The following is a 24,420-nucleotide window of genomic DNA, read 5'->3' as shown; positions in this document are numbered from 1 at the left end:
CCAAGGATTACTGACTGTGCTGGGGCTGGTCCCACAGTGGTGGCTGAGAGTGACAATGCCCTGCCTCTGTGGGACTCCGTCTTCTGGCAGGGGAGGGAAGATGATCTATTTACTGAAGAGGAAGTGAGTAAATCAATAATTACAACACGTGATAAGCACCCTGGAGGACATGCTCAGGGCAGTGTGTGTGTGTGTGTGTGTGTGTGTGTGTGTGTGTGTGTGTTGGGGGATGGGGTCTGTGTTAACAGTGGTCATGGAAGGCTCTCGGGAGGTGATGGCTGACATGTGGCCTGAAGGAGGAAACACAGCTTGTGCAGATTTGAGGAAGGCCCTGCCAGGTGGAGGGATGGGCGGGCGCAGGTTCTGGCCGGTGAAAGGAATCGGTCAAGGTCTAGAACAGAGGCCAGTCTGGTTACTGAGGGAAGGCAGAGAGCAAGGGAATGAGGCGGCAAGGGGAGCAGGGCCAACTCAGCAGCCTCTGGCAGGTCAAGGAGAGAGGTCTGCTATGGAAGAAAACCAACGAGGGGTTTTGAGCAGGGGTTGATGTGATCACTTCCAATTTCACAGAGACTCCTGCTGTTTGGAGAAGGAACTGGAGGGGGTGGGACAGGATGCAGGAGGCCACCGGGTGGTGGTGGTGCAGGACAGTCAGTGGTTGTCGTGGGGACTCGGATGGTGGCAGTGGGGATGCAAGGAAGCGGCTGCATTCAGACGCCCTCCACCCCATGGAGGCAAAGCTGTCAGCACGAGCATTGCAAATAACCACCCTCAAGTTCAACCAAGCAACCCAAGGTCACAGAGGCAGAGCCAACTCAAGCCGGTGTCTCTCCAGAGCTGTCACCGGCATGCCCCACTCTGCTGCCCGCAGGCAGTGGGCTCCAACACATCAAAAGTAACTCAGAAGGGACAATCCCTCCGCCCCGGGGCAGGCAGCATCTCCATTTACCTGGCATCTTTGCCAGAGCGCAGATACTCGATCAGTATTTCTTACTTGAAGTAAACACTCAAAATTGGATTTTGAAAAGATTTGATGTGCTGTTTCCTACAAAGAAAGTGGACTCGCTATATCTTAAAAGTGGCTATCAAACCGTGCGAGAACAATGGTTACACATTGAAATGTGCTAACACCAGCCGTTAGGTCTGCAGAGCTCGTTGTCAGAAAGAGTTTGTCGCACACCCAGTTGGTGGACTCCGCTGGGAGCCTTGCAGCTCTGATTATGAAACTGAACTGCTGGCTGCTAGTGGGTGGGGGTCTGGGGTGCTGCTCAATGTCCAGGACGGCCCCCACCACAAAGGAATGCCCATCCCCAAATGCCAGTAGTGCTGAGGTTAAGAAACCCTGGTCTAGAATTTTCTCCCACAAGGCACATAATGTATTTAAGTTTGCAGTAATAAAGGGAGGGAGGCAGGGGAAGAAGCTAACTCACCGAGCACCTTCTGTGTGCCAGGCACGGTGCGTGTCACTAAACAGTCCTTATGGTTAGTCTCAGCAGCTTAGGAAAGTGAAGTGGCTTTCCATGGATGTCAGGAGTGACAGGAGTGGTAGCCTGATCTGACCCAAGCCCATGCCTCTCTCCTGTGGTGCCATATGGCAGGGGCAAGTTCCCTACTCCCTTTCCGGAACAAAAAGGAGGAAATGAGTGGGAGATGGTTGCACGTTTGACGGTCTTTGAAGCCCTCCCACCACTGAACTGATGAGCCAGCTCAAGGCCCCTGCAGTAAAGCTGGTTTGCAGGACCCATGCTTTGCCCTCTTGGCAAACAGAGCATTTCAAAGTATATGGCTCCCGGATCAAAGGATGGAACGTGGGGCCAAGTGCCTCGCCTGGGACACTTCTGCCTCCAGCCAGCAATTTCAGGCGGGTGGGGAGAGACTTTGGCACAGGGCACAGGCCCCGGTCCTTGCTCTGATATTCGCTGTGATGTGTGGGGCCAATCACTTATCCTGTGAGCCCCAGTTTCCCTATCTGTGAAAGGGGCGCCCTGGTCCAACAGGTGATGGATGTGAAAGTGACTGCTTATTACTGTTGTATTATTACTACTACTGTGACCATCATCATCATCATTATTATTATTATTATTATTATTATTACTGAATGACTCGCCTCAGAGCAGCTCTCTGAGAACTTCTGGGACACAACTCCTCCAGTCTGTTACCCACATGGCAGCCGAAGTGATCATTTGAAATAGAAGTCAGACTAGGTCAGCCCTCTGATTAAAACCCTCCAGTGGTTTCCCACTTCACTGGAAGTCACCCCTAAACTGGCCGTGTCTCTGGGGTTTGGTTCCTCCCCGTACCCCGATTTCATTCAGCTCCTTCTGCTGTTTATCTCAATCCAGCTGCAGGTCTCCTTGCTCTTCCTGGAACCACCTGGGGTCCCCTCGCCGTGTGGTTACTGAGCTCTTGGACTGCAGCCAGTCTGAGCCGAGATGTTCTCTAAGCATAAACTCCACAACGATCTCCAAGACTTACTATGAGACCAAGAAATGTAAAATACCCACGAACACATATACTGACTGCCTTTGGAAATGACACTGTTGGGAATATATGGGGCTGAATACAACACATTATTAAAAGCAATATTGCCTGTTTCTCTTGTACTCTTTTAATGTGGCTACTAGAAAATCTAAAATTACCTATGTGCCTTGAATTGTATTTCTAATGGACAGCACCGTTCTAGAACACGCCGCGCAGGTTCCTGCCTCAGCTATTCTGTCTGCCTGGGAGAGGTTCCCATAGCCATCTGCATGACTCAGTTGCCCATTGTGTGTAGAACTTTCCTCCAACGTCGCCTGCATAGACCGGCCTTTCCTACAACTTTAGTTACAGTGCGCCCCCTCCTGTTCCATGGGCCACTGTTCATTTCCTCATCTTGCTCCCTCTTCCTCATGGCACTTATGACCACCCAGCTTTATGGGTATACATTTTGTGGCTGGGCCTGACTCCCTACCCAGAAGCATAAGCTCTGTGGGAGCTGTTCTAGACGCTCAACTCAACATCTGGAACACAGCTGGGCACAGAGTAGGCCCTCACTTACAGATGCTAGAAATATAGAAATGAACCAAACAGATAAAAATCTTCAAAGAAAAAAGAAAAAGGGCTAAATTATTTTGTCCCTTCCCTGTCCTCAGCGGTGGTAGAAGTTGGGAGGCTTCTTGTTCCAGGACCTTTCCTTTTAATCACTGTTATGGGCTGATTGTGCCCCCCTCTCAACCAGCAAAGTCATATGTTGAAGTCCTAACCCCCAGGACTTCAGAATGGGACTATATGTGGAGACTGGATCTTTAAAGAGGTGACTAAGGTAAAATGAGTCCTAAGGCAGTCTGACTGGGGTCCTTCTAAGAAGAGGAGACCAGGACACAGACACGCACAGAGGGTCGAGCACGTGAGGACACAGGGAGAAGATGGCCGTGTACACGCCAGGGAGAGAGGCCTCAGCAGAAACCAACCCTCTGGCCCCTTGACCTCGGACTCTCAGCCTCCAGAACTGGGAGAGAATAAATGCCTGTTGGTCAAGCCGCCCGTCTGTGGTACTTGGTTATGGCGGCCCGAGCAAGCCGCTACAGTAACTACACCAGTTGAGGACTCGGGGAAGGGTGTGCTCCGGTCCTGCCTGCCTCTTCGTCCCCTCTGCTCACAGCCGCAGCTCCCCGATGGCACTGCCAGCCACCTGGAAGCGCTCACTGGCCCACTTCCCAGGTGTATCCGGCTACCGCATGAGTTAGCCTTAGGAAACGCTGCTGTTACCTGGGACACCTCCCCGCCTGAAGATCTCCACATCTGAATCCCCAGAACCTTGAATGTGGGACCTTATATGACGAAAGAGACTTTGCAAATGTGACCAAGTTAAGGATGTTGAGATGGTGAGATTATTCTGGATTATCCTGTCCAGTCCAGACGGGTCCAGGGTAACCACAGGGCCCTTAGAAAAGGGAGGTCAGAGAAGACAGACGCTGAGACGCTGCTGGCTCTCAGGACTGAGGAGGGGGCCACGAGCCACGGAAGCGGGAAAAGGCAAGGAAACAGCCCCCCTGCAGCCACAAGGCTCCAGCCCTGCCAACACCTCGACTCCGGCCCAGTGAAACTGACTGCAGACTTGTGAGCTCCAGGACCGCAGGAGAGCACACTCGTGTGAGCCGCCAAGTTAGAGGTCATCTGTGACAGCAGCCACAGGAAACGAACACGGCCCCGCCCACCCCGACTGGCCCCGAGAAGTGCTTCCCATGGACGCCCCAAGATGCAGACTGCATGTGCTCCTTTTGACGCCTGCCCAGCCCTCCTCAGCGGAGGTGACCACTCCTTGCCTTGCACACCCATGGCGTCTAGTTAATGTGGACATGGCCCGGGGACGAGCATGTGAAAACAGAAGCTGCATTTGGACTTGGAGCCAAGAAACAGCCGAGATGGGAATGTCAGGTCACTGCGTGCTGTATGTATGAGAAAGGCCAGCAAGGACTGGCTCACAGCTCTGGGAGCACCCGCACCCACTGTGAGACCAGAAAGGGTGAGAAAATAGAGAAGGAGGGAGGATTTGTGTGGAGAGGCGGGGGTGGGGGCTGTGGGGGGCTCTTGCTACGTAGTGAGCTCCTCCCTCTCCCCACCACAGGAGAGGGCTGGGGTACTCCACTCACCCCATCTCCTCATAGCTAGAGTATGGGAATATCACTTTGTATAAGTAATATATAAGGTAAAAGATGTGATTAAGGTAAGGATCTTGAGAGGAGGTGCTTATGCTAGATTGTCACGGTGGGTCCTAGAGGCCATCACATGTATCCTTATAAAAAAGAGGCAGAGGCACTCTGGGGACAGACTTGTCGAAGAGCAGTCAATGTGAAGATGGGGCAGAGATTGGAGTGATGTGGCTACATGACTCCAAGGAACGCCAGCAGCTGCCAAAGCTAGGAGAGAGGATGGGACAGCTTCTGGCCCGGAGCCTCTGGGAGAGCCCGGCCCTGCCCACACCATGACCTCCCACTTCCGGCCTCCGGTACTGTGAGATAATCCATTTCTGCTATTTAACGTCCCCTGAAAATCACACTCTCGCCTTCTCAGAGATTGCAAGGAACAGTTAAGCAACAAATTCCCCTTCCAGGCTCCTGGGGATGGCCCGAGGTGTGGGTATGAGGGAGACAGAGCTGGTGGAGGGCACAGGAACACCCTAGAAGCCAGGTGCTGGCCACAGACTCCAACGGCTGCAGAACTAGAGATTTCAAACCTCCCCACATGTCTGTTGAAAACCCTGGCTTCTGCACTGAAACCTTGCAGGGCTCCACTTCTTTCTCAGACCAGCATTTGTTGAGGTTGCTTTGGAGGCACCGTCCTTTCTGGAGAGGACTTGGCAGAAAATCGTAAAGGATGCTGCCATATTTTCATATTCTTGTCTCAGGAGATAAGCTCACTAATAAACTCTGCCTTAGGCTGTGGGAAAGAGATAAGGAGGAAAACGAAGCATTTGGAAAACCATGAGGGAGGATAGCAGGAAAGATGAGACATCAGAATTGGGTAGACGTGGGTTCAAATCCTGTCGAGGCCAACTACGTGCCCTGTGATGTGGGCAGAGGGGGGTCCCTAGAGCACAGGGGTCCTCCTGCGGGTAGGCTGTCTCCTCCGGGGATGCCTGCTGTGAAAATCAGGGGAGTGTGGCAAAGTGCTTAGCGCTAAGCAGGTGCTCAGCTTAAGGAAGACGATACTCTTCATTCTTAAAGTGCCCCTTGGTCTTCTTGAGTAAGCAGAATGCACCATAAGCTTGGCGGGCAGCCTGCCCCCATCTGTTTGGTATTAAGTGTTAGAACTTAAGTGGAACTCTCTCATTCCCCGTGGCCTGCATCTCCAGGAGATTGTACTGTCTTCGGCGAGGGTTGAAAAACATGGCTGCAGCCCAGGGGTTCTCCAATTTGGCTGCAGGTTGATTTGGCTGCATGTGGGAACCACGCAGGAGTGTTAGAAAATATGGAGCCTGGTGCCACACGTAGATTATGCCTTGGTTGGCCTTGGAGGCAGCCTGGGCATCAGCATTTTAAAAAGCTTCCATGGTGATTTAGCAGTGTTTGAGGACCGCTGCTCTGGCTCTAGTGGTTTATATGCAGTTCCTCTTTTTATATTTGCGGTTTTGCTGGCTGCTCCTGCTGCATGGAAATCCCTACTTCATAAACTAGCTCACTCCCCCTTCTTTCAAATGTCAGAATTGAGGGGCTGTAGCAGGGGCCGGCAAACTCTGTAAAAGGTCAGATAGGAAATATACGAGTGTTAGGCTTTTTAGCCCACATGTGGATCTGTTATACATTCTTCTTCCTTTCTCTTTAAAGTGTAAAACTACCATTCTTTGCTTGTGGGTCATATGAAATAGGCCGTAGGCCAGATTTGGCCCACAGGCTATATTTAGCTGACCCCTAGACTAGAGAATTGTCTGTTTTATGTAGTGAGTTGCCCATCAGTGGAAGTAATCAAGTCATGGTTGGAGGGATTCCTGGCAGGGAAACCATAGATGGGACTTAAAATTCCAATGAATAAATTTTATGTTCTTTTACTAAGTTGGGAATCCTTAGTACTAATTCATTCCACCTCCCAGGTACATTTTCCAATCTGCCAAATGACCTCTGAGTTACCCTCCAGCTCTGAAATCATTCCCCATTCTGTTGTACCTCAGCTCATTGGGAAGCTTTGCACGTCAGCACAGCCTTCTTTTCAACACTAAGTCCTGTGATTTAGGCGTCTGTGACTTTAAGAGGCAGGAGTGCCTGACTTTTGTGTGCAGAGAATACCTGAAGCAGAAACAGCTGGAAAACACGAAAGTCAAAATGCTCTGAATTCACCTTCAGCCAAGGAAAACGGACTAGATTCGAATGGCAAAATCCTATCTTTCCACATAGACACAAACAGGACTGATTTACGATGATCCACAGTAGACTCATCCTGGAAAGAAAAACAGAAACTTCCCCTCTTATCCCAAATTCTCTGTGTCGGCCTTGCAAAGTCAATTCCTAATTCCACTTAACTTTTAGCAAACAGACAATAAGCGTTGTCTATGTACACAGGTATGAGTTAGGACTGCAGGTCCTAGAACAAGACGGTGTGAATTCAAATCCAGCACTTGCCTCTTCGCTGTGTGACTTAGGGAAAATTACTTAATCAATCTGTTCTTTGTTTTCACCTATAAAATGGGAACCAAATTAGTTTGGGAAGTAAAAGTTTAGCAGTGGAACTGTGACTTATCTTTTGTTGTCTGGGACAAAGAGGAAATAAGAAAAAAAATGATCTCGTTCACTTTGCTTGTAAACCTGGCAATCCAACCTCAAAATGGAATTTACCAGCAGAGAGATAAAAGCGTTCTTATGTATAAAATGCTTGTAGTGGGCTATACCTGGTCTATTTAGATTGGAATGTATAGCTCAGGCACAGCCCACTGGAAAATGTCAGCTATGTAATCATCAAAGTATAAAATGGCGATGTTTCATGAATAAAGTAGTTCCTGTGTGTAAGTGATACCCTGCATGGTTTTCTGAGAGACCTTGTATGTTCCGTCTGGACCAGAATGCACCCAACATGGCAAGGAAGACTGAGGAGCTGGGTTGGGGGCTTCTGGCTTCACCTGTGTCTTGTAATGACTAGTATTCTGTGAATTATTAGTAACATTTGATTCTGAGTAAAATCTCTGGTTATTGTGTTTTGACTTTGACAATCTGACTCTGGGTTATCTGATATCCACACAATGAAAGCACTTAGAAAGGGCCTGACATGCAGTAAGTGCTCAATAAATGTTACCAGAGGACTGGTAAGAGGAGCAGGTGAGGGGACAGAGAGAATGTGCTGTGAAAAGCTCAGAGCAGTGCATGCACGTGAATTCTTGAATCCTTTGCAACACGGTACAAAGAGTACAGTGTTTTAAAGCTCTGGGTTCAAATCTTGACCCTAATACTAGCAGTTTCATGTTAGGGGGCTTCATGACCTCTCTGAGCCTCAGTTTCCTCATTTGTAAATGGGAGCGGTTAATCCTAATTTCAAGACTTGTGCAGAGTAGGAGTGATATGTGTACATGAAAGTCGGTGAAAAAGAAAGGGTAAGTCCCAAATGCCATCACGCGTGTGGTATGGACTGGGCAAAGAGCAGGGTGGGGCCAAGGAAGGTCTACGCCACTGCCCTGGGTTTACCCAGATCGCTTTCAGGGGCCCTCCCGTGTCTCCCTCTCGGGAGAGCTCTAGCTTTGACAGTGCCCTTTGGTCTGAGTCTCTGGTTGTAATTAAACCACCCTCAAGTCCCCGCTGAAAGCCTGCTGGGTCTCAGGCCAGCGCTGAGCACTTTGCAGGGAACTGGCGTTTCAAGCACAGAGGCCGCTCATGGTGAGAGGGCTAGCGGCCCACCAGCATCTGTGATCTACCTTCCACAGGACAGGGCGGGCGCCGGATGGTGGCTACCCACCAGGGCCTCCATTTCCCAGCCCTCCCTGCATGTAGGTCGGGCCATGTGTCGTTCTCAGCACTGGGACACGAGTGATGAGATGGTGTCACACTGGTCAAGGCTCTTCAGACGCTCGTTGTCCCTCCTGCCTGTTGGATCCTATTGGAAGCAGTGACGAGGCTGGTGGAGCCACACACGGGTCCAAGCTGCCCACGCACCAGGGACACCAGTGAGGGATGGTTACATGAGTGAGCAGTAATTATATTTACTGTCGGGTACTTTACTGCAAAGGTTTGCAATCCCTGCAATAACCGAATTAAATTAAACTCAGGAAAGATGAGCCAGTGAGAGGTGCTAGGGAGGAAGTCAACCAGGATGATATGGTAGAGAATGTATGCGTGCATATGTGTGTAGACATATGCGTGTGTGTGTGCACGCACACAGGTGTGTACCTGATGCCCTCCCCATCATGCCATGGCCCATCCCCCGATCCCATTGTAACATCCCAATGTCCCAGATGGGGACAGATGCTTTTCATCCACAGCCACAGACATGATAAGACATGGAACATGATGGAAAATCAGCAACACAAAGGGGAAACAGAACTGCAGTTCTATTTGTTCTGACAGAAACTTAGTGTCGTTTGTACCAACATGGAAACCCAAACAAATAAGATCCACAGCAATGCCTCCTGGAGAAATCTGTACAACTGTCAATTTGAACCACCTTCTCAGTCCTGCCACAGCCTCTGATGGGGGGTCCTGAGGGACAAAGATGCAGAGCCAGGGAATGGCAGGGCCCTCAGTCTCATCCACCCTGGCCATTTCACAGGTGGGAAAGCTGAGGCCCAAGGAGAGGAGAGGACTTTTCCACCAGGGAAGTGAGTCCTGGGTAAACAGAGGTTCAGAACACTGCACAGTCTTGCAGGTGGCGCACGTGGTGGTTAGGGGCCTGGGAGTCAGGCAATTCTATCACTGCTCACTCTGTGCCAGTTGCCTTCCATCTCCACCTTCTCTAGAGCTGTCACGAGCCTTAAATGAGTTAATGCAATCCAGTGCTTGGCCACGTGCGGCACATACTCAGTGATCAATAAATTTTAGACATCACCACCATCACCACCACCACCATCACCATGGTCATCATATCTTCCACACTAAACTGCAACTATGTGGGCACAGACTGTAACTTGAGTGTCTTCAATTCATTGCAAACTAGCGTGTCTGGCTCGTGGCCCTCACAGCTTTTAGTTGCTCTGTGTTGTTGTACGTGCTCATTAGCGCAGCTTTGGCTGAGCACGTGACTCACCATCTGTGGGGTGGAAATGAAGGCCGTCCCACTTACTGGGTGGCGAGCTCTCTCTGCCCCGTCCACTCCCAGTCAGGCCCTGCCCCTCGCTGGGCGGCAGACTCCCCATCTGTACAGCGAGCCCCAGGGCCAGCCGGGGCAGCAGGAGGGCGCCTTACCTGGACCGCTGCAGAAGGAGGCGATGATGGCCAGAATGCACACAATGCTCAGGTAAGGGATCCAGGGGGCGTGGTCCTGTGAGAAAGCAGCGGGGGCAGGCGGGGAGGAGGCAGGTGAAGACCCGGGTCCCCCCCCAGCTCCTCCTCCATCTACATCCATCTGCATGACCTTCAACAGGGCACTTTTCATGTCTGTGCTCCCATTTCAGCATCCATAAAATCGGGATAACGATAACCCCTAAGCCCGTCCAGCTGCTATTTTACAGCTGCAAGGAGTGGGGAGGTTAAGTGCTTGGCCCAAAGTTTCATGGCGAGAAAGGGGCAAAGCCAGGCTCTTACCCAGGAGCTGAGGCTCCAGTGCCCCTACCAGCCAACGATGTGACAACTGCACGTGCCTCAGAGGCACTGCCAGGTATGTCAGCAGTCACCCAGTGCAGTGTCTTATATGCCACAGATGGGTACACTGACGCTCAGAGAGGGGGCGTATCCTGCCCGAGATCACAGAGCTCATTAGCAGCAACAGGACCGGAAGTCAGGTGTCTCATCTCCCAGTCCAAGGACCGTCACTAAACCCTCCTCCCCAGCAGCTTCGGAGCCGAGATGCCCCTGGGAAACCACATCACGGGGGTCTGCAGACAGTGCCGACTTCCCAAGGCACAGGTTCCGCAGCAGTGAAGCTGGAAGCAGCTCCATGCTGACCGCCCTCCGGGTGTGGCAGGCACTTCCTCTCACCTGCAGCGTCAGCGTGACCGTGAGGATCCCAAAGAAGAGCGTCATCAGCCCAAAGCCACCAATGAGGAGCGGTCTCCGTCCCAGGCGCTCGATGACCAAGCCCTAGGTCAGGGTCAAAGACAAATGGTTACTCCTCCAGCTGTAGCAGTCGGAGAAGGGGAGTGTGGTGCCGGGAACCAGCGCTGGGATCATGGTTAAAGGACGGCCTGGACCTGGGACAGGCCGGTGACTTCCTCCACAGCCACACCTCGAGAGGCAATGGTCGTTATGAGGCAGGAAGACAGCGAGGAAGAAGGAAGTCACAATTGCTGAGCACCTGCGGTGTTGTATCCAGGCATTCACCTTTCCTGCTAATCTTCCTCTTTGGAGGCAGATAGGTTTATCCGCTGGGGAGTCTGGGAACCGAACCGAATGGACGGGGTTGCCACAGCCTTTCCCTGCTGGGAGCCTGGCTGCCAGGGAAGGCAAGCTCTCTCATTCCTCTATGCTCCCATGTCGCAGATTTTACATGGACACACTCCCAAAGCGGGAACCCAGGGGTGGGCCTGGGCACAGAGGTTCTGTCGTTTTGCACTCTGTCCCTGTGCCTGGGTAGGTCAGTTTCATTCTGGGACGGGATACCAAGAAGCCCCCGTGACTGCAGCCCCTGAAGCTGGGCCCTCCACCCAGTTTCCCGCAGCTGTAGGACTGTCATTGACCTCTATCCGGCTGGCCCTGTGCCTGCTTCTCAGCTGGGGAAGGGCAGGGCCCTTCATGGAGTTCCTTCAAATGCCAATGACCCTGAAGAATAGCAATTGTTGTTAAGTTTCAGAGACAGGCAGACTCAGGCTTATATCCCGGGTCTACCACTTTCCAGTGTATAAACCTGGCACGTGACTTCCCTTCCCGGAGCTCCCTGGCCTTTATCTGTGAAAGGAGGACCAAAACACCCTGCAGCAAAGCTGTCTGGGCGGGGCAGGTGGCTTAAATAAGACACTGCATTCAACACACACACTAGGTCTTCTGGTTATGGCAGCTGCTTTCCTCTCCTCCTCTCTCTCCAGCCCATTGCACAGAAAGAGAACACTGAGGACAGTTTATAATGGCTAACTCCAGCTGGGGTGATATATGGTTATCATTTTACTTGTTACTTTTCAGCCTTTTCCAAATTTTCTACAGTGAGCCTTTTAACCTTAAAAAAACAAAAAAGACCAAAAGATGGACTTAGCTAAAGGCGTGGAGCTGCAAATCTCTATGCCCGGAGTCACAGATCTTCACGCTTTCTCCATCTCCAATGATTTCCCATCCCCAACCCGGCAAATTTTTATCACCATGTACATGTGTTCTGCTGTAGTCCAAAGGTGCCACAGCCGTTCGTACGGTTAACAGGACAGAGCCCACAGTTAGACTGGCACTGACGAGGGAGTCTGCTCGTCAAGGAACATGTGTGAGCTCTGTCTCAGAAGTATGTTAGGGGAGTTCAGTTAGCGTGCCTGACATGACTGGAGAAATGACCACGACAGGCATCGCAGTCATGGTGACACACGGAGGGGGCCACACTGAGATTAATGTGTGTTGCGCTGTTACACTGAGATTCATGTGTACTTCCACTGATGGCAGTGTTTTGAGGTTTTTGTTTAGTTTCTTCAAAGGCACCACCAACAATTTCAGTCAGCAAGTGTGTCCCAAACACAACCCAGCTGAGAAGCACTGGCTTACACCATGGTGCTGATATTCAAGAGATTGCAGTGGGGTGGGTGAGGGGGGCGGGGGACGGGGAGGCGGGGCAGAATCTGGATGCTCGCTTCGTTTTCCTCAAGTCTCCGGCTGAACCAGGAAGCTGAGCCAATGTAAAGCTGGAAATGGTCTCCCTAATTGGGAAACAGTCTCTCAAGATGGCCTAGCAAGACACCAAGGAAGCAGCTGGAAAGAGAAAGAAGAACCGAAAACAACCCTCTCCATCCTAGTGGGACACAGAATCCTGCCACTCCTTTCATCCTCCTTGCCTCCTGGAAACCCCAGTGAGATGCCCTTTAAGTCCCAACCTGTCCAAAGGGGTGAGAGTAAACACGGTATTTCCACGCAACATTAAAATCAGTCGTGAAGACATTAACTCAAGACGAGCAGCGGCCTCTGCAGGTTACTGACGCCAGCTGGGGATGGACCATCAGCCTCCTGATACTCCCGAGAAAGCCCCTCTGGGGACGCCAGAGACACATGGTCTTATTCGTTCAGCAGCCACGTACCTGGCATCTCCTGTCCACCCACAGTGCTAAGACATCTGGTGGAATAATCACGATAAAACAATTTTTTTTGGTGAGGATTTAAAATTCAACTTCATGATGTATAGTTAGATTCAACAACACGTACCCTTTTAGTTGTACAGTTTGGTGTATTTGGACAAATTTATACACCCATAAAACCATGACAACATCAAGACACAGAACTCCCATCACTCCAAAGCTCCCTTGAGCCCCTCTCCCTAGCCACGAGTAGCCATAGATGGGCTTTACATCACTACAGATTAGAGTTCCATATTGACGATCGCTAGGCTTTGAGATTCATCCCTAGTGCATGTATCAATAGTTCATTCCTTTTTCATGCTCAGTGGCAGCCCTTCGAATGGCTACACCACAGTGTGTTTATGCGTTCATCCGTTGATGGATGTTTGGACCGTTTCCAAGGTGGGCTCTTCGGAATAAAGCTGTTACAGACATCAGTGTTCATGTGTCTGTGTACACGTGTGCTCTGGTTTCTCTTGGGTAAATGCTTATGAGAAGGGTGGCTGGGTTGTACGGGGAAAACTGTTATAAGAAACTGCCGAAGTGCTTTCCAAAGGGTTGTAGCCTTCCAAATTCCCACCAGCTGTGCAAAAATGTTCTAGTCGCTCCCAGCTCCAACACTTGGTATTATCGGCCATTGTAACGATCCTCGTAGTGAACGCTGGTATCTCATTGTGGGGTTTGGTTTTAATTTCCCTGATGACTAAGGGTGTTGAGCATTTTTCCGTCTGCTTATGGATGTTTTTGGTATTTTCTTTTGTAAAGCGTCTGTTCAAGGCTTTTGCTTAGTTTCAAGCAGGTTCTGGGTCTTTTTATTGTGTTCTAGTTTATATGTTTTGGATACACGTCCCCTGTGAGACATGTTCTTTGCGAATATTTCCCAGTCTGACTTGCCTTCCCATTTCCTTAGCAATGTCTTTTAAAGAGGCACAACTTTTCATTGTGATCAAATACAATGGATCACTTTTAAAAAAATGGTTCATGCTTTTTTGTGTCCTAAGGAAACTTTGCTTACCCAAGGTTGCAAAGACTTCCTCCTGTGTTTCCTTCCAGAAGTTTTATAATGTTAGCTTCTATGTTTCAGTACATGGTCCACTTTGAATTAATTTTAGTGTATGCCATGAGGTAAGGGTCATCTTCCATTTTTTTCCCACGTGAATATCTAGCTTTTATGGCACCATTTATTATAAAGACCACCTTTCCCCATTGAATTACTTTGGTACCTTTTATATTTCTGGTCTCTATTCTGTTCCATGGATCTGTATGGCTGTCCTTATGCCAACACTATGCTGTCTTGATTACTGGATAGTGAACATCGCCATAGTACTTACTAAGTACCAGGCATGGTTCCAGATGCTTTAGAGATAGTAATAATTTAATCCTCATAACATCTCTATGGGGTACATGCTATCAGCACCCCCTGTTAGAGCCAGAAATGGAGACTCAGAGAGGTTTAGCCACCTGCCCAAGGGGACACAGCGGCAGAGCCAACATCTAAGTCTAGGCAGTCTGGTCCCAGAGTCTTGCTCTTACCCCCTGTGCTACACTGCCTCTTCCCACTCTCAGTGAGACAAATGCACACATAGATTTATCAAAGGAAGCTTTCCTCCCTTCATTTGTATGAGGCCTGGCACTGGAGCACAGAGAAAGAAGAGGCAGGAGTCCTCGCCCTTGGGGAATGTTACAGGTTAAACTGTATCCTCCCCCAAAAAATGTATCTTGAAGCCTAGACCTTGAAATGTGACTTTGTTTGAAAATAGGGTCTTAACAGGGATAATCAAATGAGGTTATTAGGGTGGGCCCTTATCCAGTATGACTGATGTCCTCGTAAACAAAGGAAATTTGATGAGGACTGACGTCCTCATAAAGAAAGACACAAACACAGAGAGAATACCACGTGAAGATGAAGGCAAAGATGTCGGAGATGCTTCTACAAGCTCAAGATTATAACACCAAAGACGCCAGCAAAGCCCCAGACGTGTTACCTCGAGGAGGGGCCTGGGCAGCCGCTCCCTCCCAGCCTCAGAAGGACCTTCTGACACCTTCACCCCAGGCGTGGGACCTCTAGGACAGTGAGGTAACACATTTCTGTATCACCAACCAGTATGTGATGCTTTGTTACCCAGCCCCAGCAAATGAACACAGGAGCTCGTGTTGGTTGGAGAGCTGGGCTCGGCAGTGGTGTGGTACATGATGAAACGTCTGAAGAAAGAAGGGGGGGATGGAGGGAAGGAAAAGATGGCCTAAAATTTCATTTATTTCAAATGTGATCCAACCAAAGCTTCCAAATGTGACTTAATGTGCCTTTATAGAATGTAGCATTACATATGTTACTTTATATGAATTTTATATGTCAATCTCTGTCTGCATTGTGTTCTATGTTTATATCTATACAGTGTGTGAAGTACTCAGTGATGGCAGAATTCCTGCATCTCAGGGACTACAGAGCCCCATAAAACAACCATCACCACTTCTTTAAACCTACTGAGTGACATATACATGTAAAATGCCTGTGTGCGTGCACACACGTGCACGTGCGCTCTCTCTCTCTCTCTCTTTCTCTCTCTCTCTCTCTCTCTCTCTCTCTCTCTCTCTCTCTCTCTCTCTCTCTCTCTCTCTCTCTCTGGAGCAATAGGATACCACCCAGGTTGGCACCAGTGCTCAAGTATCCCAAATGGCTATCTTTGACCTTGACACTTTGGAGATGGTGGGGTCCCTGAGGAGCCTTGCCATGCCACCAATTAGTGACTCTCCAGGCAGAAATTGGATTAGTGCCGAAGCTTTATCTCTGGAAACATGGGAGAAAGGAAGGGGGAAATGGTTTGATTATCGCTGACTCAGCTGTCAGCAGAGAAGAGAAAGCAAAGGCAGATTGCATGAGAAGAAACGCCGTTTCTATATTACTTTTAACTGCTAAAAGTTCTGTTTCCAATATGCGTGTTAATCTTTGCTTTCACTAATCTTTGCCTGAAAAGAAGCCAACACCTTAGAAAGCTGTGGTTATTCTCAAGTTAATTGAGTTATAAAGTCTGTGTTCAGAAGACAGGGGCTCAGAAATAATTTTCTATTTGGAACAGGCTCTCTCTAAATTAGAAATTAAAAATAATTCATTGGAACAAACTTTATCCAAAAATTTCTGTTTAAAAGATGAATGTATCTGAGACCAGTATATCTGATTAGGCTAAAGGTATGAGAAACGAAAAAGTTGCTTTTTAATTGATCATCATTCCAGGGTGGCCCAAGAACCCTAAGAATAATAAACTAAAATGGTCTTGAGACATTTCAAGCGAAGCGCAAAATCAGACATGTTTTGGAGCCAAGTGCACACGCAGGAAAGGTTGGCGGTAGACCAGGCTTCTGCAAATTCTCAAGTGCTGGGAAAAATTTTTCCTTGGGTCGCAGCCATAGCTTCTGCAGCTTGTAAGGGCACTATATCCCCTACTCCTCCCCCCCTAGAAAGGAAATGATGGTTCTTAAGAGATTTACGATCATAAGTTTCAACTGTTCTCAACTTTGGGCAAGTGGGGAAATGGTTAGCTTTTAAAGAAATGGAGTTGCGAAAGAGCTCCTGGGTGGCCGGGGACTTAGGAGTCAGTGCACTCCCATGAGGAGCACGGAGCCGGGAGCCTGGGGGGTTTTGGAGGGGGGCAGAAGCTGGCACTTGAGCTAGCACAAAGGAACAGAGTGCCATCTCCACCGGCGTCCTGATCATATCCTCACCTTCCCTCTGATGGGGACACTGGTGGGGCCCGGCCCTGACGCACGGGGAACCAAAGGAAGCTACCAGAGATGGGGAGGAAATCAGAAGACATCTGGTGGGAAATAAGGCATCAGGAGTACAGGGGCGGGCTGCAGGGAGCGGACTTGTAGGTATGTCCTTGTGTAAACCCAGAAATAGAACCACCTGATGAAAAGGTAGGCTCAGAGTTGGGGCTGGGTGAGAGCAGGCACTGCAGGAAATGGGCTTCCACACAAAACCGCCTGTCCACTTGGGGAGGCTGGGCCTGACTCTGTGTTCCCCGCACCCCCCGTAAGGATACACCTCAGAGCCGGAAGAGTCCCCATGTCTATATGCATGTTTCCTACCAAGGCAACAGATTACATACGTACTTCTCAAATGGTATATATGCATTTCATGTTCAAATGCAGCGAATAGGAAAAGCCGCTTATCCTGATTTTTAATTTCTCAGCTCTGATAGGTGCTCATGGCTTGGATGGAGCCCCTGGGAGCCACTCGTGCCCTCACCCTCCGCTCCCAGGGAGTTTGGGGGCCAAAGGGGGAGTCTGTTTCCGATTTTGCTGATGTAGCTCCCTCCCTTCTGCCAAGTTCCTGTAAATTTTGTTAGATAAGCTGGGGACTTAATCTAATATTTTAGTGGAGGTGGATGTTGTTTCTTCCTGCTCCTCTGCATAGGAATGCAGCAGAATCATTTGTCAATGGAACACTTGTACGTAGAGAAGGATTAGCTGAACTCAGTCCTTTTGATGCCAGTTTTAGACAACATGCAGTCTGATGATTCACAGGAAAATCAGCCTATTTTCCAGCCTCCTCACACCCCCCTGCTCTACCCTCACACCCCCACCCACACCTGTTTTCTTTACAGTGGCCAGAGGGGTCCTTTTCAAACAGGACAAGACTGCCTTTGTTTTGTTGATGGTTTTTTGTTTGTTTGTTTTGCTGTACAGAAGCTTTTTAGTTTGACATAGTCTCATTCATTTATTTTTGCTTTTACTTCCCTTGCCTTTGAGGTCAAATTCATAAAACCCTAAGACCAAGGTCCATAAGTTTAGTACCTATGTTTTCTGCTATGCAATTTGTTGTTTCAGGTCTTATGTTTAGCTCTCATCCATTCTGAGTTAATTTTGGTACACGGTGACAGTTTCATTTTCATTATTTTTGCACGTGGCCTTCCAATTTTCCCACCACCATTTACTGAAAAGGCTTTCTTTTCTCCATCCTTTGTTTTTGGTTCCATTACCGAAAATTATTTGCTCTTACATATGTGGGTTTATTTCTGGGTTCTCAATTCCGTCCCATTAGTCTATGCGTCTGCTTTTCTGCTAGAATGGGAGACGATATTTGCAAACAACACCTCTGATAAGGGGCTAATATCCAAAATTTAGGAAGAACTCATACAACTCAACAACAACAACAACAACAAAAAAACAAACAATCCAGTTTAAAAAAGGGCAGAAGACTTGAACAGACACTTCTCCAGGGAGATATAAAAATGGCTAACAGATATATGAAAAAATGCTCAATGTCACTAGCTATTAGGTAAATGCAAATCCAAACCACAATGAAATACCACACTTCACACCTGTTAGAATGGCTATCATCAACAAGACAAATAACAAGTGTTGGAGTGGTGGTGGAGAAAAAGGAACCCTCATACACTGCTAGTGGGAATGTAAATTGGTACAGCCACTGTGGAAAACAGTACGGAGGTTCCTCAAAAAATTACGAATAGAATTACCATATGACCCAGCAATCCCTCTCCTGGGTATCTACCCCCAAAATCTGAAAACATGTATCCGTAAAGATATATGTGCTCTGATGTTCATTGCAGCTTTATTTACTGTGGCCAAGACATGGAAACAACCAAAATGTCCTTCAATAGATGAATGGATAAAGAAGATGTGGTCTATATGCACAGTGGAATACTACTCTGCCATAAGAAAAGATGAAAGACTGCCATTTGCGACAACATGGATGGATCTCGAGATTATCATGCTAAGTGAAATAAGTCAGACAGAAAAAGTTGAGAACCATATGATTTCACTCATATGTGGGATATGAAACTGAAAGCAACAATCAAGATAAACAAAAATTCGTAGACACAGACAACAGTTTAGTGGTTACCAGAGGGTAAAGGAAGGAGGTAGCAGAAGAGGGTAAGGGGGTCAAATATATGGTGATGGAAGGAGAACTGACTCTGGGTGGTGAACACACAATGTAACATATAGATGATGAATTATAGAATTGTACACCTGAAACCTATGTAATTTTACTAACCAATGTCACCCCAATAAATTTAATAAGAAAAATAAATAAAAATAAAACAAGGCACTCAGCTGTCAATACCCTCGCCACGCCCCTCCAGGCCTGCTGGCCTCGCTGCCTCCTTCCCCCTGGCAGACACAGCTGTGCTCCTGAGCAGGGCCTGCCCTGGACGTCCTCTGGGCGCCCCTCCAAATCACCTTCACCCGGCTCTGTGTCCTAGAGAAGGACCCACAGGATCAGATCCCTTGCCCTCTGCCTCCAGGTGGTATCAGCAAACAGGGACCCAGGAAGAAAGCAGAATAAAGGAAGGGAGTGAGGCCAGGCTGTTGGCCCCGGCTCCCTTGTAGCTGGCTGTGTCCCTCCACTCAAGGTCAGTGCTCCTGATGGGTGGCCCGCCCACCCTACAGACCCACCCACCCCTGAGTTCATCTGCCCTGCAACCATCGTGTTCACTGTGCCATCTCTTTCCGGCTGGGTCTGGCTGATGCAGGCTTTTCTTCTAGCCACTCCCTCTGCCTGGAACGTTCTTCCCCACATACCTGGGTGACAACTTGCCCATTCGTGGGCATGATGGCAATATATAAGACAGTCACCTAACCCACCCCTCAACCCCCGTTTCAACGTGCCACTGTTCCTGACGGCATCCTTCTCCGTCTAAGCTCCCACACAGGTGATTTATTTTGTTCATTATGTGTCCCCACCGCCACCAGGAGCTCATCTTTTCCTGGGCAAGGCCTTTGTCTCTTTTGTCCACAGATGCGCCTCACACACTTAGACCTGCTCCTACCACAGAGCGGGGGCAAGCAGCACTGTGGAATAAATGAATTAATGCAGGAATGAGTGAACCTCCCATCAGAGCTGTGAAGCGGTCACTCCCCACTCTGGGCCACACGGAGGTTCCCGTACCTCTAGAACACCCACGATCTGAATGACCATGATTCACACTGGAGAGCAACAGCAGGCAGGCCTTCAGAGGCTGTGGTGCCCAGTTCTGATTTTGGAAAAGTCCTCTCTTTCTCTCCCAGGAGGGTGAAGTCATTTACCTCCTTCTGGGGATAGTACTTCCAAGAGCTACTTCATCAAATGTTGTCACCTTTGTTGACGATCATCTGCCATCCAGAGAGTGGGGACTAGAGGGCAGGGTCAGGGGGACGGAGGTTGAAAGCATCAGCACTCCCTCTGTTTGCTCCTCTTTCAAATGGGGGGGAAACTGGACTTTCAGGAGTGATGTGAGCCTTCCTGAGATTCCACGTAACACACTCGGTGTTGGGGAGCAGGAGGGGCCCTAGGTCTTAGCTCTCCCCAGTCCCTCCGGTTCTGACCTATTGGCTGTCTGCCTGGTCCTGGGTAAGGCATTGCTGTGGACTTGGTTTCCTCAACTATCAGAAGACCCAGAGGCCTGTGAAATCCTGCTCTCTGCTAGGGTGTTCATCACAGCCTTGCTGAAAACGACAAATAATGGGAACCTACCCACACAGAACAAGGCTAGTGAACACTGCTCATCGTTTGCCTAGCGCTGCGTACGTCATTTAATGTGCATTCCCTTGTTTAATCCTCACCCCACCCCTAGGAGGCTGGGGCGGTGTCCTTCTTATAGAAATGGGGAAATCGAGTCACAAAACTGTTGAATCACTTGCCCAGGGTCACGTAGCTCCAAAGAGTCAGAGCTGGGATCAAAATCCAGGCAGTGGGTTTCTGCCGGCCAGGCTCTGAGCGAAGACCCCCGTCACAACGCACCCCCACCCCCCCACCCACCCCACCCCCCTCAGACAACAGTTAAGGAAATTGCAGTCTAGCCAATCTATGCAGAATGATAGCGTTGTCACACTAGTGCTGATTCAGAGGGCCGATGATTTGCATGCTTTTCTGCATGTATGTCACACTTTAATAAAATGTACTCAAATGAGAAGTAATAGCATGGAAAATCATTTTGACTTAAGGTTATGTGAACAAAAGCAGGATTAAAGAGAGTGGATCGAATAGGGGCACTGCTGCTTAGGAATAAAACACATCTATGTGTAGAAAAGACGAGGGATTTCCCCCAAACTTTCTTTGGTAGTATGATCGTAGGTGATTTCTTCGTTTCTTTCTATTTTTCTGATGTTTACAAATTTACCGTAATGAGCTTATGTTGATTTCTTATAACAACAAAATACTTTACCAAAATAAAACAAACAAACCCAAAAACAAACCCTGTCATTTCCCCATCATTTTCATTCCAGACTGCTTTTCTGCTGATCAAAGTAAACCTATGACAAATCTATAATCACTGGCTGGAGTCTGGAACTCGAGACAAGAATTTTATGAAACTTCCAGATTATGAAACATTAAAATATATACCCTCTAATAAAAAGCCTGTGAATGGAAGGAGAGGGAGACCAAACACCAGTGTCAACACTTTTTATAGCATCCATTTTTAAAAGCATGTTGTTAAAATGCCCTATTAAGAACAAGGAGCAAAATAAAGTGTTCTGCTGTAAACTAGTCAAAAAGGCAATTGGGAGCCTCTGTTTGTTTGCACTGGAATCCGTCCTGTCAGCACAAATGGGGAGCAAGAACGGAAATAAATAAGCTACTCCATCAAGGTCACACAATGTCACTCTGATTGTAACCCTCTTCTCTTTCCCCTGGAAATGAACCCCATCGTGTACTGGGTGCCTGAAAGGTGAGGCTCAGCCCACACATCTACACCGTAGAAGGGACATGAACAGCGCACGAAAGGAGAAACCGAAGCTCAGAGAGGTTGAGTGCATTGTGCCATATCACACAGCCAAGAAGTTCCAGAGCCAGGATTCTAATCTGGTTCAGTCTGATTCCAAAACCTGTGCAGTTCCTGCTAGATTCTGAAGTCTCCAACTCCCTGCACTGCCCAAATGTTCTTTTTGCATGTTGGAGATTGAGAAAGAGTGATGAGTGTTGTGTTTCTCTTTTTTGGGAGATTGTGGCTCATCATTAAAGCCACCCTTTCTATTACACCAAGGGACTGGAATGCCCTTTCTCGTTTTCTTTGCCTTGCGAACTCCTACATATCTGGGGTGGTGAGATGACAGCTTATGGCTTTGAAGTATGTTTGAAGTCCTGGCCGTAGACCTGAGCTCACAGTGCTCTGCCCGGGTTGCCAGGCAGATGTGGTCCTTCTCAGAGGGGCCCATTAGACTGTATCCTTGGTGACCAGGTGGGAGTTCAAAGAAGGAAACTATTTTTTTTAAAGGAAGACAACAGGGAAGCAAAATATAGATAAGAATATTCTCGCTCTAGATGGGTGAAATGTGAGCGATCAACTGCGTGATAAACTCTTAAAATTCAGACACCTTTGTAGGGCAATGCACATGCTCCTTTAAAGGCAAGCCGTTTACTGCTCGGGCGTCCCTGCTGACCCTGCGATGTTCTCAGGAATAACCCTCAGTTTACTCACAGAGACGATGGCAGCCACAGTCTCGATGCCACCCGTGCTCAGGGTGATGTACGGGATCTTTTCTGGAGGGATGCCGGCTTTGCCGAAGATGCTGTTGGTATAGAACCAAATCTATAACGTGGGAAAGAAAAAGAAGGGAGGGTCAGTGAAGGGGCACCCATTTCGTACATGAAATTCAGGTACATGGTACCTAAATTCAGGTACATAAATCACTGGACACGGTGATTTCTGTGCTCTCCCTGTCCCAGCCATTTCCTTAAAAAAACAAGAGTTTACTGAGTGAGAGAAAACCACGCTGTCCTGATATAGGAAAGCGGATGGGGGGCCTGCTGCCGGAAGGGCCTAGGAAACTGATGGAGACGAAACGGCCACGTCTGTGTTTGGTGCTTGTAACTGTCAGGCTGCACTAGCCGGGTGCACTCGGTTCTCACTTCGTTTCTGGAGAAATGGAAGGTCTCTGTGGGCCCGCTCACCCCCCAGGTGGCCGGCTGCCTCCCGTGTACAGGTGGATCTGACACTTGGGTTACGGCCGGCCTGGTTCTGAACCCCACGCCCTGACCCGCTCGCGGTCCCCAGACGTCCACCCTCTGATCCCACTCCAGGTGGCTCCTCCTGTGGAAGCCAAGCTCTGGCCTCCCCCGAGAGGTGCCCTCCAGGCTCCTCACACTGCCCCAGGCCCCTCCTCCCCTGTTTCTACTTCTCCCTGCAGCCACACTGCGTCAGGCATCCGCAAAGACTTTAAACGTTAGCAAGGGAGTCGAGGTGCCTAAAATTACACGCTCATCCAGGGACAGCTATAAAAGCGGCACTAGAACCAGCTCAGAGGTAAATGCATCTGTGCATTGGTAGGCGGAGTCGGCCTTTCAGACCCTCTCTCCCAGTCCTCTCTCCTCTCTCCCACACTGCGTCAGGCATCCGCAAAGACTTTAAACGTTAGCAAGGGAGTCGAGGTGCCTAAAATTACACGCTCATCCAGGGACAGCTATAAAAGCGGCACTAGAACCAGCTCAGAGGTAAATGCATCTGTGCATTGGTAGGCGGAGTCGGCCTTTCAGACCCTCTCTCCCAGTCCGGGGCCAGCAGGGTGGTCCTGTACCCAGGGAGTAGGACTGCACATCACAAACTGCCAGTCTCATTCTGCTGGCTCCTCGGGGCCATTTCTCTCCCTAGATCATCGCACAGCGGGAACTGCCCCAGCCTCTGCTCCCACCGAGGCTGGTTGGATCGGCAGTTTGAAGGTGTGGATAACATGGGAGCACCAGGAAATGGAGCGTGTGCTGCAGCAGACCCTCCATGGGGTGTGCTTTGCATGGACCCCGCCTGCCCAGGACACAATGGCCCTCCCTCAGGTTACCCGAGGCTCCTCCCACCGAGACAGATGGTGAGGTAGGAAGAAGGGTACAGGTCTGCAGGCCGGCGAACCCCACTCCAGCCCCAGCGCTGCCGCTTTCAAACTGAGGGTCTGTGGGCAAGTGATTGCCTGTCTCTGAATCTTCGCCCTGGGAAAGAAGGTAACAACGCCCCGTCTTTCAGGATTGTCATAAAAAATTTTTAAGTGATGAAGTATCTTTTATATAATTGGTGCATAACAAATGGTAGGTGTTATTCTAGAAGATTCCCATCTCTGCTGAGATGCGATTGCTCCTCAGTCAGGGAAAACACCACACAGCTGTGGGGAAGCCGCGCCAAAACAAGATGGTATGAGAGGGAGTGTGGACTTAATATATGCTTCAGACGCGGTCAGCAGAGCACTGGCTCCCCACAGATGGCCACGTCCTAATCCAGGGAACCTGTGACTACGCTGCATCGCATGGCAAAAGGGACTTTGAAGACGTGGTTCAGTTTAGGGTCTTGAGATGGGGGGGGTGATCTTGGGTTATAGAGGTGGGCTGGAAATGTGTCCTAGGAGGGAGGGAGGATGGTCAGAAGTCAGAGAGAACATGGAAGGATGGAAGCGGAGGTCAGATTGAGACAGACAGAGAGAGAGACACAGGGGTGGGTGTCCCAAATAATGGTGCACAGGTTCTATTTTGCAGTATAGAGACAGGGGACCTTGTCATTTAGTAAACACTACGTCCCAGGAACTATGCCAATGCCTTTGTTCCCTGTTTCCATTTGGGGAACAGGCCTCCCTGTCAGCCCGAGGGACAA

At 49.2% G+C, this 24,420-nt stretch overlaps 1 protein-coding gene across 6 annotated transcripts in view; it reads right to left on the bottom strand.

The window, feature by feature from the left end:
- SLC2A9 (solute carrier family 2 member 9) overlaps positions 1 to 24,420 on the bottom strand; it is a 132,082-nt gene that overhangs the window by 12,162 nt on the left and 95,500 nt on the right. For all 6 annotated transcript variants that reach the window (XM_081048873.1, XM_081048871.1, XM_081048874.1 and 3 more), the window contains 3 exons: positions 22,270 to 22,380; positions 10,590 to 10,691; positions 9,858 to 9,933 (listed from right to left, as the gene is read on the bottom strand). In XM_081048873.1, coding sequence (XP_080904999.1) covers positions 9,858 to 9,933; positions 10,590 to 10,691; positions 22,270 to 22,380 — 289 coding nt within the window. The remainder of the gene's footprint in view (positions 1 to 9,857; positions 9,934 to 10,589; positions 10,692 to 22,269; positions 22,381 to 24,420) is intronic.

Source organism: Rhinolophus hipposideros (genome assembly GCF_964194185.1).
Source record: "Rhinolophus hipposideros genome assembly, chromosome: 1".
In the NCBI taxonomy this organism is placed as follows: domain Eukaryota; kingdom Metazoa; phylum Chordata; class Mammalia; order Chiroptera; family Rhinolophidae; genus Rhinolophus; species Rhinolophus hipposideros.
This window is presented reverse-complemented; position numbering and strand designations above follow the sequence as displayed.